The 15985-nt window shown below is 38.9% G+C and overlaps 1 protein-coding gene across 4 annotated transcripts in view; it reads right to left on the reverse strand.

The window, feature by feature from the left end:
• Window positions 1–6767: 6767 nt before the first annotated feature.
• SMARCA1 (SWI/SNF related, matrix associated, actin dependent regulator of chromatin, subfamily a, member 1) overlaps window positions 6768–15985 on the reverse strand; it is a 68600-nt gene continuing 59382 nt past the window's right edge. For 2 of the 4 annotated variants that reach the window (XM_027963292.3, XM_015105052.4), the window contains 2 exons: window positions 8600–8710; window positions 6768–7498 (listed from right to left, as the gene is read on the reverse strand). In XM_027963292.3, the coding sequence (XP_027819093.1) occupies window positions 7427–7498; window positions 8600–8710 (183 nt within the window). In that variant the 3' untranslated portion in view covers window positions 6768–7426. Of the gene's footprint in view, window positions 7568–8599; window positions 8711–15985 lie in introns of all 4 variants that reach the window. The other 2 variants (XM_042242373.2, XM_027963295.3) reach the window with 1 other exon arrangement.

Genomic DNA, 15985 nt, shown 5'->3' on the forward strand with positions numbered 1-15985 from the left:
AGAGGCTCTTTAGTTTTTCTTCACTTTCTGCCACAAGGGTGGTGTTATCTGCATATCTGAGGTTATTGATATTTCTCCCAGCAATCTTGATTCCAGCTTGCACTTCATCCAGCCCAGCATTTCTCGTGATGTACTCTGCATAGAAGTTAAATAAGCAGGGTGACAATATACAGCCTTGACGTACTCCTTTTCCTATTTGGAACCAGTCTGTTGTTCCATGTCCAGTTCTAACTGTTGCTTCCTGACCTGCATATAGGTTTCTCAAGAGGCAGGTCAGGTGGTCTGATATTCCCATCTCTTGAAGAATTTTCCACAGTTTGTTGTGATCCACACAGTCAAAGGCTTTGGCATAGTCGATAAAGCAGAAATAGATGTTTTTCTGGAACTCTCTTGCTTTTTTGATGATCCAGCGAATGTTGGCAATTTGATCTCTGGTTCCTCTTCCTTTTCTCAAACCAGCTTGAACATCTGAAGTTCACGGTTCATGTACAACTGATGGGTAAGATTCCTGAACACCTGTTGAACCAGTTTCTAGTGGGTGGAGCATTAGGAATATAAACAATCCCATATGGATGGAAAGACTGTTTCTGGATTCATTCCATCTGGAGCTGGTAGCTGTGAGCTTTTTGCTCATTGGAGTGGCAAATTCTGAAGTTTGATTTTGGCTTACAGGAAATGCTAAGCCATTCACCCTGCTTTACTTCTGAGTTGCAGGCTGCCTCTACCCTAAGCTGCCTTGTGATCAAGACCAGCTCAATAGAGTGCTGAACTAGGGTTTGGAGCCAATGTCGCAGTTAACAAAATGTTGCTTTGCAGTCTTTTGACACTCTTTTAAGCATATGTATCCTTTGTAGAACAGCAAGAGTGGTAGGGCCAAGGCAAGATAAGTATTCCTGAGTTCCCTAGCCTACTACTACCGTAATTCCACCTGTTAATAACACCTGGACCTTACCTCCATCCCTAATGCTAACATGGTCTCAGCAGACAGCAGAAATATGTCCTAGAAACTGACATTCATAGGGCAAGGTCCCACAAAAGAGACTGAAGTTGTCCTCAAACTACAGAAGCAGTACTGCTTCTGTAAACCCAAGCTATAATCTCCCATGTGTAATAGGCAGGTGTTGGTATTGGTGCAAATAATCATTTTAGGAGCTAGCCTTGTCCCTGACTACAAAGTTCGGGAGCAGGAATGTCTCTAACACAACCTAGGTCTCCCTACAAGAAGTGTGTGACATTTTGGGCCTATTAGATGGTTAGATACAAATAATCATATGGCCAACTAGATGGCAGGTCCGGGGGTAAAGAGAAAATGATGAAGAAATGAAATTCTGGTGGTATCATGTGCCTTCTCTGAAGTTTTCTGAGTCCCTTCTCCACGCTGTGTTCTCATGTTGACTCTGATTTGGGCATCCTCTAAATTATAATCTACGAATTTATAGAAAGATAAAAGGATAGAGTAACAAAAAATAACCATTAGTGGTCTGCAAGGTTTAATCAGAAGACAGTATATGCCCTGCAATGGTTTTTCCAATCAGGTATCTTCAGTGAGCATTGGCCAAGCTCCAGTCATGGCTGTGGATTTCAGAGATTTCCACTGTGGGATGCAATCATTGCAGGGAGGTAGAGATCACTAGTACAAAAGAATCCAGGTCTTTATTGCCTGGGGAAGGTAGCCTCTTGCCCTGACTTTGAGAATTGAGGTGGCCTGGACATAGTGGAAGGCCCTTTACCAGGTAGCATGATTATAGGATATTTTAAATGAACTAAAATCTCTTGTCCAGGAGATAATTTGAGCTGTAGGAGTGATGGGAGGCAAACTAGGAAAGAGGAAATTAAGAGAAAGAAGAAACCTTGAGATCTCAGAAACCAGGATGGATATATATGAAAGGAAAAAAGGACACACCTACAAGGATACACCCAGACTTAATTGTAATCAGCTATCATGAATGTAAAAAGCCACCTATCCAATATATACTGGGAAATAGTAGATGGAATACCATGCCAATATTAAAAGAAAAATGGGTAAATTATATTTTGGTAATGCTCTTATATGGCCAGTACAAAAACTAAATGGCGTTTAGAGACTTACAGTTGATTCTACAACAGAGACAAATAAGGTATCAATCCTAACTGATGATGACTGTCACACACCAAATACTTTAGCCAAGATGAGACGTTATTCAAAGATATTTTCTGTCTCAGATATAGCAAATAGGCTTTAGTGTCTACCACTGAAGGGGATATTAGTTCAAAACTGTATTAATGATGGAAGGTAGACAGTTGACAGGAACAGTACTCACCATCACCCTCCCATAGGTATATGGAGACCCTAAAAATAGGCCACATAATTTGATAGTCCAACACATGGACACATCTAGTATCAGATCACAGAAAGATCAGAAATTAACTAAGCATGTCTTAGGGGCAATATGGAAAGCAAGGTTGAAAGTCAAAAGAAAGATATAGCTTGAGTCTGACTTAGAGTGGCCTAAATCAAAGTTCTCCCAGTGGGAAAGCAATGTATTGGGGAAGGGACAAAACAATCAGGTCACTAGACAGACCAACAGATGGGGGAAAAAAAGCCTGTTATGACCAAGTTTCTGTAATGGCTATATGGAACAGTACAGTGAGACAGGCCAACACTTAGTCCAGTTACCTCAATGAACCACTGCTACAGGGAAGGGGCACCAACCAGCATGGAAAATGCTTGAGAGAGACAACAGCCTGGATACCAGCTCTGGCCTTACCAAAAATTTGGGAAGCTTTTAACCTCTTCCTGGTAATTCCCAGGACCATAGCTATTGGTGAGATGAAAAAGTCTCATTCATTAACAGAGAGAAATGAGAATCCAATACTTTGTACCAGTGCAAAATATCCTGGGCCAGTCAGGTCACACACTAACTGTCCACAGAGGGTTAGATCTTCTAGGAATCAATGATATAATATCGATCATTACTCTTCTTAAACACCCAACACCTTATTGTGAAATAACTAAGGGCTAAGAAGAACAGGGAGAAATATCAATAACCTCAGATACACAGATGACGCCACCCTCACGGCAGAAAGTGAAGAACTAAAGAGCCTCTTGATAAAAGTGAAAGAGGAGAGTAAAAAAGTTGGCTTAAACCTCAACATTCAGAAAACTAAGATCATGGCATCTGGTCCCATTCATTTCATGGCAAATAGATGGGAAAACAATGGAAACTTTATTTTGGGGAGCTCCAAAAATCACTGCAGATGGTGACTGCAGCCATGAAATTAAAAGACGCTTGCTCCTTGGAAGAAAAGCTATGACCAACCTAGACAGCATATTAAAAAGCAGAAACATTACTTTACCAACGAAGGTCCATCTAGTCAAAGCTATGGTTTTTCCAGTAGTCATATATGGATGTTAGAGTTGAACCATAAAGAAATCTGAGCAATGAAGAATTGATGCTTTTGAACTGTGGTGTTGGAGAAGACTCTTTAGAGTCCCTGGCCTGCAAGGAGATCAAACCTGTCCATCCTAAAGGAAATCAGTCCTGAATTGGAAGGACTGATGCTGAAGCTGAAACTCCAATACTTTAGCCACCTGATGCGAAGAATTGACTCATTTGAAAAGATCCTGATGCTGGGAAAGATCGAAGGTGGGAGGAGAAGGGGACAACAGAGGATGAGATGGTTGGATGGCATCACCGACTTGATGGACATGAGTTTGAGTAGGCTTTGGGAGTTGGTGATGGACAGGGAAGCCTGGTGTGCTGAAGTCCATGGGGTCGCAAAGAGTCAGAGACAACTGAGTGACTGAACCGAAGAAGAGCTATGCATACAAGGGGTTTTAATTTGGATTTCCTCGGAAGCAGACCCTGAGACAAAGATTCTAACGCAAGCAGTTTCTTCATGAGTTGGCCCCAGGAAACAGTCAGACAGGAGTGAGGAAGTGAGAGAGGGAAATGAAAGCAGTCAGTACAGAGCTTGTTATCAACACAGCCACAACTGTGGCCGACTGGAGCTTCGTGCCATGGGTAAACTCTGGGGAACAACTTTGTTTGAGATTTGATGGCAACTGGAGGATTTCAAAAAAACACCTGGAGAAAAAGCATGAGGACCCTAGTCTCATCACTGACACCGGCCCAGGAATCTGAACAAGGTGCGCTGGCTACGGCACCATAATGGACCACAGTGGAGAGCTTTGCCAATAATTGGGAAATAATAGCACTTTATTTGGGTGACAGTAGATATTATAGTTTCACCAGTTAGGTTTTCAAGCCAAACACCCAGCAACTAAGCTGCAAAGATTCTAGTTCAGTAACTTCTCTTAACTAGGTCTCATATAATGGACCTAATTTGGGGGCATACTTCATAGGAGAATGTGTAATTTGACAAGAACCCGGGTTTTCCAGACAGCATAAGCACGTGTACGCTGGGGAGCCAGAAGGAATTGTGTGATAACGACTGAGAGACAAGCAACTATGATGCAAATGAGAGACTGGTGAGCTCTCTATCTTCTTGTGATTTTAGAGTATCCAACAGATCAAGATAGATGCTTTACAAAGGCCTCTGCGGGAGCCTGGGGGTTACTGGAAACCCAGAGTCCCTGGTTCCCTCCTTGCACATTCTCTAAACAAGCAATCAGGTTAGGTCCGATTCCAGTACCATCTATTAGACCACTTTTACTGGTGGCCTGGAGCACTGTGCCTCTGTCAAATTGCATTCATGGATACAGCACTCTTCCACTGCTTCTGGTCTCTGAGCAGCTGACACGGTAACTGACTATCCTGTTCTTCCAATCCAACACGGCAGTCAGGTCCAGGGTTACTACCCCAACAGCCCAGGCCTCTGGTGTGAAACAGGATTTATTTGTTGGGACTTTTAACTTTTCTATGATGGTTTAATTTCTCTGTGGAAAATTGACAATCAGAGGGGTTTCCTATGGAGACTTGGGGCATTCTGCATTCCCAACACCGTATGGTTTGGACTGTGCTATCATCTGCTTGTTCACTGTGTGGACCTCCTTGGCAGGCTACATTCACCAGAGATGCTGCACATAATCTAGGAGAGCTGAATTTCCCATCTCTTGGGTCCAAGAAAGAGCCATATGGCCAGGAAAATGGTCCCATGAAAAAGCGTGGAAGAACTTACCTGCAGATTTTCTCTCCTAAAGTAGATAGCCATTACCCCCTTAGGGTTAATGGCTAAGTCATTACAGCTTAGTCATTACCCCCTTTGGGTTAACAGAAAAAGAACAAGAAGTAAAGATTGTTACATGTCCGTGAAAGAAGTTCAAAGATCCTAATTGTACCTGCTCCCATCCTGAACCTTCATTTCTCCCCAAGAAATGCTGAACTGATTGATCAGAGTCCAAGACCCTAATTGGGATATTGTTCAGTGCACAGAACTTGTGGGTATTAATAAGACTCTCTAATGTATAATTTTCTCCATCTCAGATGACTGGAACTTTTAATTTCACTGGAGTGGAAAATTCTGAGATTTTATTTTGGATTTAAGAGCTCTGGATTGTAGTTTGGAGCAAAGCACCAGCTAGTGAAGTATGACTTTGCTTACCTTTGCCTCTTTTGTGAACCTTATAGCAAGGGTGGTTAAGCCAAGGATAGATTTGGATATCTCTGGGTTCCTTGACCTAACATCATTGTAAACTCATCTCTTAATAGCAACCCAGTTTCATCCAAACCTTCAACAGAGTACAAGTCTCCTAATAGTGGAAACAGTAAAAAGAATCCAATCAGGAGCACGGCAGTAAGAAATATGAAATCTGGACAATGGAAGAGTCAAGAGTCTTCAAGACTTGGAAGAGTCCAGCAGACGATGGGTTGTCATTCTAGAAGACCTATTCCTATGTTGCAGAACCCCAACGACAATGAGGATGTGAAAGATGCTGACTTGCACCAAGCTTTGCCAGTGGTACACTAAACAGAGTCGGAGAGGAAATGCAAAAAGATCTTGGGTCAGGGAGAGAGCAACTCTTCAGTTGTCCAGATTTTGTTTTAATAACAAACACCACCATCCCACATGCCCAGCTTTACTTAACTGCTATGCATTTCACACTAGGCTCTGATCCATTTTCCCTGTTTCCTCATAACTTGATCTTGACTCTGATTAAGCACACACTAACAGTTTTGTGTGACAGCCCCTGTGGCAGAGGCAGTAATGTAAGGCATTCCATTTATTCTCCTACATTTGCCAGTCCTCTGGCACATACACAAGACCATGTGACTAGTTTTGGACAATGAAATATAAATGGGTGTGACATCTGTCTCTTCTGGACTGAGGCAATAAAGAGCCTCTATGTGATTCTCCAGACTCCTGTTCTCCTATGGTGGCAGCTGAATAACCCACATGTTCTAGATGGTACAGATACGAAACATGGGAGCCTCAGTCGGACTGGAGCCTGGAGTGACTGTGTGGAGCAGATCTCCTCCCATCTCACATCCCACTGGCCTGTGTGGGGGTCTGTAGTGTGGGAAAGATAGAAGCTCTTGGTATATAAAACCTCGGATACTCTGTCTTGTGAACTGAGCATACTTGCATTCCTATGGAAGACCTCCCCCTTTCTTCTGCATGCATGCTGCTTATTTCATACTCGCAACTGAGTTGTTAATAAATCTACGTGTTATACCCAGACTCCCCTGAACTGGCTCTATGTGATAAAAGATCAGGCACAAGTCAGCAAGCAAAGCTTTAACTTTCAACCAAATACATAGTTGTGAACAATACAATTCAGTAAACACAACTATTTTCTACTGCACAAAACACAGGAAATAATTAAATTTCTTATAGACATTTCTTTATTATACTTTCCCACTTGAATATTTAGAGAATAATTTAAATGTAATGCATACTGACAGCAAGCACAGTATCAAATATTAGTTTTTTTAATAATTTTCTGTTCTCACCCTTTATTCCTTTAGGAAAAAAATATTTAGATGACCTCAAAGAAACAATTATTATGCTAATCACAGTATGCAGTAACACGTACAAGCCCATACTCAATAGAAAAGAAAGCAACAAAGAAGTGAAAAAGTCTTTCTCCTCAAATCATTTTAATTCATTTTTCCACAGCCATATAAATTTAAAGTATGAAACAACAATAATACAGCTATAGAATCTAGGTTCTCTTTCAAAGCAGCGGCATATAAAACATAGAAAAGCTAAAACCTCAGCACAAGCTTCAAAAGAACAAGGACTGAGAGGATTTAGATGAAGACATGAAATACACAAAATACAGTACACAAAAATACTAGAATGCATAAAATCTAAAGCTACACATTTCAGGTAGAAAGCATTGTAAAATATATAAAATATGCAAGAAATCAAAACCAAATTGATTTTTCTTAGAGTACCATGAATACACTGGAACTGGCAATTAGCATTTGAAGATGGGAACAAGAAAATAGCAGTTTCCCATTTAAAACTTTATTTCTAGGCTTTAGGATTTCACCTTCTTGACATCCTTCTTTCCAGAGCTCTCAGTAGCTGACTCTGCTTTTCTTTTCTGTGACTAAAATGGAAACAGATTTAATGTTCTGCTCCAATATGCACATTTTTAAATGGCCCAACAATGTTAAATCTAGGATGTAAATGCATCAAAAAAAAATTTTAACATGAATATTCACTTAAATGTTATACTCACAGTTAATGTTCTATATAACCCAACAAACTATATAACCCAATGTAAAATAACCTCCAAACATGTTTTCTTGTTAAGAAAAGACATAAAATACCCATCAAAAATAGTCATCAAGTTTCTACTTACACATGATACTAAAAATGTATGCTTAAAGAACTACTTAATACTTAAAATTTTCTGGGAAAAATGTTAATTATGAGTGTATTACTTTTGAAATGTTATGATAGATGCTAAAATACCATATTTCATATATTCTATGATGCACACTTGTTTCCCACTTTAGCATCTCTGAAATCAGGATGCATTCTGGAATTGATGACAAATCAGTTACTTGGCAGCAGTTTTTCTTAGTAGCACATAAAATAATGCTTTGTCTTACAATGGAAGGCATCTTAGACTTGATGAAATATGGTAGTTTACTTAACCACACTCAAATAATATGTTAAAGAGTACTTGAAATTCTAACTATACAAGGCAACCTGACTGAGTTAAAATCATCTTACTATTAACAGTTAACTTATTACCAAGTAAATCAAGTAAAGCTTTGCTGTCTCCTCAAAGTTCTTATTTGTATTCATAGTTCCACAAAGATCAGAAAACTTATTTGATCAAATCAGAACTCTCAGTTTCAACCTCAGCCCCACCCCACCCCACCCCTCTTCTACTCCCCATGACAACTCCAGTCTCAGTTCAGAGGATTTTACTTGCATTACACTTCTGCTTAAAAGTAATGAGAAATTTTTAAAAATACTGAGCCCTGTTACTAGGGAGTTCCTAACCGTATACGCTACAAACAGATAGGAAACACGTGGTTGTAGTGTAATTCTTTTTCTGTCAAAAACAAATCAGCATTTCATAAAAACCAGTCTTTATAATAGGTATCACTATAGCATTAAACATAATATAGGCATTTTAATTATGTAAAAAAAAATGGGATCTACCTAAAAGTTAGGAAAATGCTGAAAATTTTACCATTGGAGTTTTAGTTGCCCGTTTCTTCTTTTCTGCTCTCTCTCTTTCCTCAATTTCCATATTTTCTTTCTCAATCAATGAAATCAGAGTATTACAGCGTCTCTGGAATTCCTGAACCAAATAAAGAAGACTTTTAATTTCTGCAACCCAGGTACAACCTTCAAAAAGTGGTAATTGTTCGATTCTATCACTTCTGTGACAGAGAATTTTCTAAATTGGTATTCTTCAGAACAATATTCAAACAGGCTATATTCCACTAAATATATGATAAGTGGATAAATATCATTCAGTGGGAGAGTGGGTAAACTGTGGTACATCCATATCATGAAATACTGCTCAGCAGTAAAAAGGAAAGAGCTATTGGTATATGCAGAAACCTAAATGAACCCTATCTGAGTGAAAAAAAGCCAATCTCAAAAGGTTACATAGCACAGTGTTCCATTTATATAACAAATTATTAAATGACAGAAGTTTAGAAATTGCCAGGGACTAGAAAAAGGGGGTCAGGGGGTGTGACTTTATAGAGCCAGCACGAGTAAATCTTCTGGTGGTGCTAGTTACATGTACCTATGTGTGATCAAATTGTACTGAACTACACACTCATGAGGGCACAGCAACCCACTTCAGTATTCTGGCCTGGAGAATCCCATGAATAGAGGAGCCTGGCAGGCTACAGTCCATGGGGTCACAAAGAGTCAGACACGACTGAAGCAACTTAGCACACACATACACACTCATCCACACACACAACCATGTGCACACACACCCACACACAAGAGTTCATCTATAACCAACGAAATCTGAATAAGCTCTTTGGATTGTATTAATGTCCATTTTCTGATGTTGACACTGTCCTGTGTTTATGGAAGATGTTGTCATCTGGGAAAACTTGGTGAAGGGTGCATGGGCCCTCCCTGGACATCTCTTCACAGCTTCCTGTGAATCTATAAATATTTCAAAACAAAAAGTTAACAAAAGTCACATTAAAAAAATGAGGGGATGTCCTCTTGTCAAAGTACGATTTGGAAGTACTCAGCTTACAAAAGTCAGATTTCTTTTCTATAGGGATGCTCAGAGCCTTTAAAGTTCTAATAAGCACTGTCAACCACTAGGGTAGGAGATGGAGAAAGCAAGCAATTCAATCAGCCATTCAATCAGCAGAAGTCTCTTCTCAAAGCATACCTCGTGGGATCAGAGTTCTGAGGAAACACTGCTGCAGTTGTTAATTCAAAGCAAACAATAGCTGGAAAGATTCCACATTAACCTTGCCACTACCTATATTTCACTGCCAGCAAATCAATGCATCCAAACTATAAACAGCTTTTATGAACGTATGGTGAACGTTAAATATATGATTCATTAATATGGACGCTCATATATTAACCTGGTATATTTTGCTGTATTTGAAAGGTAAATAATGGCTTAATATCAAAGGATAAATAACATTTAAAGTGGTTTCTTTTTGCATAAGCAAAAATATTTGATAAGATATAAAATAGCTAAATGCTCAAATAAAAATGTGGATTTATTAACAATTGAGAACTCCAACCAAAAAGTGGTCAAAGTACAAGAATAGGAAACAAAATAACTTTAAGTGTCCAAATATTAAGAACTTTTTTTCACTCAATCAAAGACATGCAAAGTAAAACAATGATATATTTATCAAATTAGCAAAGACATGTTCACATGTGTGTGATATGTGCATCCAGTGTTGGCAATAAGATGGTGAAATGGAAGCTCTCATTCACTGATGATGGGATGTCACTGTGAAAAAACTGTGTCCTCCCCAAATCTGTAAGTTGAAGCTTTAACACCCCCACAACGTGACTGTGTTTGGAGAGAGGGCCTTTAAAAGGAGGTAATTAAGGTTAACCAAAGTCATAACGATTGAGTCCTTCAGTGTAAGGACACAGGAAGAAGATACCATCTACAAGCCAGCAAGAAAGGCCTCACCAGAAACCAACCCACCTGGAGCCTAAGCCATGAGAAATTGTCACCTCATGTGGGTACTGTGTTATGGCAGCCCAAGCAGACTAAAATACTATCTTTCTAGAAAGAAAATTGGGAACATCAATGATGTATCCTAAAAATTTCATATTCTTTGAATGAACAATTCCACTTCTAGATGCTTAACGTAAGGAAATAGATATACACGAAGATTTACAAAACAATATTTACAGCAATGTGCTTTTTAGCAGAGAAATACTGGGAACTAAATTTTTGCTCATTTGGAAATTATGATATACGTATAAATACATCTTAGTATATACACACATACACAATAGAAATAGCTGGGAGAGACCTATGTGCAGAGTTACTGGTGGTTAACAGCATCTATTTCTGAATATAGAATCAATGGGAACTTTTATTTTCTTCTTTATACTAGCATGTATTTTCTAAATTTTTTTGTAATGAATATTGCAATCTGTAACATTTTTAAGAAGTGGCAAATTTTTTAAATACAGTTGTCTCCTTCCAAAGAAAAGCTAGAAAAATGGCATATAGAAATATTATCAACTATCCAAGCATCTTCTACTCTATAAAATTAAAGCCCAAAAGAAGGCAGAAAACCAAAGACAGTCTAGCCAGGAAAAAAAATTCTTCATTAACAAATTATTGTTTAACTATTAAAAATAACCATCCTCAATTACTCAAGGTTAAATAATTTAGGAAAAATAACATTGGAATTTTCCTTACTTACCAAAACAATAGCAGTATCTTTAATATGCAGACCAAACACTCTTCATAGCTTCATTCAATACCACACATACAAATTAAACAGCATGTTATTCAATTTATCTATTATAGAAAGGGCTAAGTTGACCCTGATGAGATTTGATTGTTGGTTTCTAGGGAGACTAGATAGAGTCTTTATGTGAAGCTGATTCTTGAATCATTAAGCTATAATACCCTCTGGCTATTATTATTCTCAATAAGTAATAGTTGCCTGTGACTGCAGATATCTTTAGATACATATTCATGGTTCATATGGGTGATTCAGGAAAAAACTAATACTTTTGAGACAGTTTCATATGCAGGGAAGTAGAATATCGCAAGATGATTATAAATAGACTCTATAATAAGTTCTTACCTTCATTCCTTTTAACCTGTCACTAACTACAGACAGAAAAATAATCTAACTCTCTGGAGAAAGGCATCAAGAAATGAGTAAGTCTGGATGTTACCTTCCTAGCGTAGGTAATGCCACTTTAAAGATACCAACCCCATCTTTTATTCACACACTTAAAGACTGCCTAACTAAGCAGATGGTATCATAAACAGAACACTAGCTAACACCAGAAATTTCTATAAAGAGGCCAGATTACCAATAAAACAGTGATTCATTTTTTGAATAACTAAATGACAATGAAATGATTCTGAGAAATTTTATGATGTCTAAAGCAATTTGATCTTATATAATTTCGTCTTTCACAAACATGTTCCCCCTAGATTCTTGTACTTTTTTATCTTCCTATTTTCCTTGGGAAGGAAAGTGGTTCACAGGGAGTGGTTCACATGGTCTCAAACTGTTTCCACAGTTCTGTGGTCTAATTATCTCCTTCTTTCACGATTTCCCTATGCTGGATTTAGGAATGAAATTGAAGGGAGAAAAACAGCACACAAGAGGAAGACAGGAGACACAAAAAACAAGAAAGACAACAGAAGAAAGTAGGAAAATGACAAATGGAAAACTGTTGTGCAGTGTTAATAGTTGTGGCCAAAGGAAAAAAAAAAAAGTACTTTGTGTTCACACATGCTCAGGAAATGCTAGGTTTTTAAAAGGTTAAACGAATTTTGTCATGGCAGGACTTCACAGAGCTCTTAGCAGTCTAATGTAGGTTGCAAGGGTCAAGGGCAGGGTTCAAAACCTTGTTTTGCATATTGTGTACATGCAAATCCTGGAACAATGTTTGGTAGAAACCAACTTGGAAAATGCTGTGCAGGGTAAGAGTGATGGAGAAGACTAAGTTTGAATCAAAATACAAAGAACCTAGAAGCTAGAAACAAAGAACTAAGCAATTTTACTTAATTCAGTTGACAAAAGGATCTCACTGATTATTTTTAAGCAGGAGGAGTCATGTAATCAAAGATATACTGTGTACTCCAAAATCTTCCCCTGATACAGAGTCTCAATAGGGGGAGCTCATAAAATTACAGACTCTCAAGATTGAACAAGACCTTTAAAAATCACTCAAGTTGATGCTGAATCTCTTCTACTAGGTCCTTGCTAATTAGCTGTCCAGCCTGTCTGAATTCTTCCAATGATGGGGTACTCATTACCTCACAAGATTGCCTAGCCCACCTCTGAATAAGTTTAAAATATCCCCTTGTGCAAAGCTACAATGTGCTACCTTATCGTTTCCAACAATTGGTTCTAGGTCTAACCTTTGCAGTCAGATTGAACAAGCTGATTCCCTCTTCTGTACAATCTTTCAAATATTACAAGGCAGCTCTCATGCCTCCATCTCAATCACCACCAGACCTGCCAAACATCTCTCCTTTAGGCTCAATAGGCTCCCCCTTTACCCATCATTCATTTAACATGTTTCCTAAAGGACTGTATAATGCTTATGTCTACCTTGGTTATATTATTTATTTTCTTCCAGTTTTCTTTTTTTTTATTTTATTTTATTTTTTAATTCTTTTTAAATTTTAAAATCTTTAATTCTTACATGCGTTCCCAAACATGAACCCCCTCCCACCTCCCTCCCCATAACATCTCTCTGGGTCATCCCCATGCACCAGCCCCAAGCATGCTGGATCCTGCGTCAGACATAGACTGGCGATTCAATTCTTACATGATAGTATACATGTTAGAATGTCATTCTCCCAAATCATCCCACCCTCTCCCTCTCCCTCTGAGTCCAAAAGTCCAGAACTGAAAGAGACACATGTACCCCAATGTTCATCGCAGCACTGTTTATAATAGCCAGGACATGGAAACAACCTAGATGTCCATCAGCAGATGAATGGATAAGAAAGCTGTGGTACATATACACAATGGAGTATTACTCAGCCGTTAAAAAGAATACATTTGAATCAGGTCTGATGAGATGGATGAAACTGGAGCTGATTATACAGAGTGAAGTAAGCCAGAAAGAAAAACACCAATACAGTATACTAACATATATATATGGAATTTAGGAAGATGGCAATGACGACCCTGTATACAAGACAGGGAAAGAGACACAGATGTGTATAACGTCCTTCCAGTTTTCTTACACATTCTTTAAATCAGGGGTCAGCACATCTTTTCTGTGAAGAGCCAAACAGTAAATACTGTCGGCTCCGCAGACCACACGGTCTCTGTCACAACTACTCGGCTTTGCCACTGCAGCATGAAGGCGTGTGGCTGGGTTCCAACAAAACTGTACAAACACTAAAATATGAACTTTGCATAATTTTCACATGTCACAAAATAGCCTTCTTTTGATTTTCTTTCAACCATTTGAAAATGTAAAAATCATTCCTGGCTTGCAGGCTGTACCAAAACAGGTAAAGGGCTGTAGTTTGCCCCTGGTTTAAACTAGACTTTAGATTGACTTTAAGCAAACTGTCTGCCTTGGTTTTCCATGTCTTTTTAATGGTTTATGATTCTGTTCAATGCAAAATCACCCAAGTCCCAACTTTTGAGTACTAGGACATGGATCTCTACCTTTATTTAATAAATGATGGGATGTTTACAGTAAGTGGCGCTGCCCTGTACTGTGTGGTGAATATCAATCACGCCAGGCACCAAGTTCAAACATCCTTTGCCCCAATACTCAGCTTGAAAGCATCAATTCAAAAGGCACAGAAAGCATCAGTAGACTTGAAGTGACTTATTGAAAGAGATTAAAGAGACTCCACATTACATTTCCTATGTACTAAAATCCTAGACACTAAGGCTGCCTAAGTCTAAATGACAGAAGGTCGGTGCCCACTACTGGTTCAAAGTCAAAAGCAGGTGAATGAGCAGGAGCAAAAAAAGTAAAGAAATTGCACTCCACATTGGCGCCTCAAAATTTGTAGGTAGTTCTACAAAGTCAGAATTTTCCTCTATAGGTCTTAGTAAAACAAAACTGGGAGGTTTTGTTTCCTTTGCTGTTTTGTAAAGTCCCTATACTTTACCTTCAGAATCAACACCTTCAACTATATATTCTGTGGTATATTTCCCAGGTTCTTTGTCACCTTGGAACCCCTCTCTTACTAACAAAAAGCAATGGCATTCTACGCTAAAATCTCAGGGCCCAAGCACACTGGCCATTATAATATAAAAATATCTTATATTTCTTAAGCAAGTATCAAATGTTATGACAGTTTTACCTAATTGTTCCTACTTAAACATCGTTATTTGTACAATGTCACGTCACTTCCTCGCAGGATAGCTGATGCTGCTATTTAGTCGCTAAGTCATGCCTGACTCTTTGCAACCCTATGGACTGTAGCCCAGCAGACTCCTCTGCCCATGGGATTTCCCAGGCAAGAATACTGAAGTGGGTTGCCAGGATAGCACATAAGCATAAATATTGAAAACAAACTCCTATTAGTGCATGTATCATATTTCAGATTGTTAGAACAATTCAGTCTTAAATCAAACACTACAGTTACTAATAAAACACATGATGTTTACAACTGTCTATTCAAACCAAAGCTTCAGGGGTTATAACCAACTAAAGTCCATCATTAGAGAAAGGTAGACGAAAAGAAAAGAAAGGAAGAGGAAAAAAGAACTCAAACCCATTGCTACATTTCTTCACATTCCATCCAAATGTGATCCAATGATAGGGTCTATGAGACAGAAGCCCACTGAAGAACCAAAGTTCCACACTCATTTATTCACTGAATGCCCACTTTGTGCGAGGTGTTATGCTGGTACCTTTAGATGTAACCATTTGCTCTTGAAGGTTAAGACAGCAGTAATAAAAAATGACTCTGGGGCAGATGGTAATATATTAGCCAAGGTGGGGGTGAAAACAGGAGGAACAGAGAAGAGACAGAGATAGAAATTTGGGAATTAGCCTATATGGGAGTTGAGGTAGACGTTTGCCCATTTCCACAGAGCAGTATTTCTATACAGTGAATCTGACCATGTCACCGCCCTCTTAAAATCTTTCAATGACTCCCCATTTCCTATGGAATAGTGATCAAAGTTCAACAGGGCCCCTGGTCATTTGGCTGCCAGCTCTTTCCTCATCTTTCAGGACTCTCCTACTCACACCCCAGCACACCAACCTACTTGCTGTTTGTGAATATGCTGAGCTTGTTTCTACCTTTGCACATGCCATTTCCATAGTCCCAGGGCCAATTCCTTCCCGGTCTTTCAAGGTTCATTTCCAAGAAGGACCTCCTCTGTGAAGCCATTCCTCTGATCTAACCCTTAAGGCAAAGTTAAGCACAACTCCT

Source organism: Ovis aries, chromosome X, assembly GCF_016772045.2.
Source record: "Ovis aries strain OAR_USU_Benz2616 breed Rambouillet chromosome X, ARS-UI_Ramb_v3.0, whole genome shotgun sequence".
Taxonomy (NCBI): domain Eukaryota; kingdom Metazoa; phylum Chordata; class Mammalia; order Artiodactyla; family Bovidae; genus Ovis; species Ovis aries.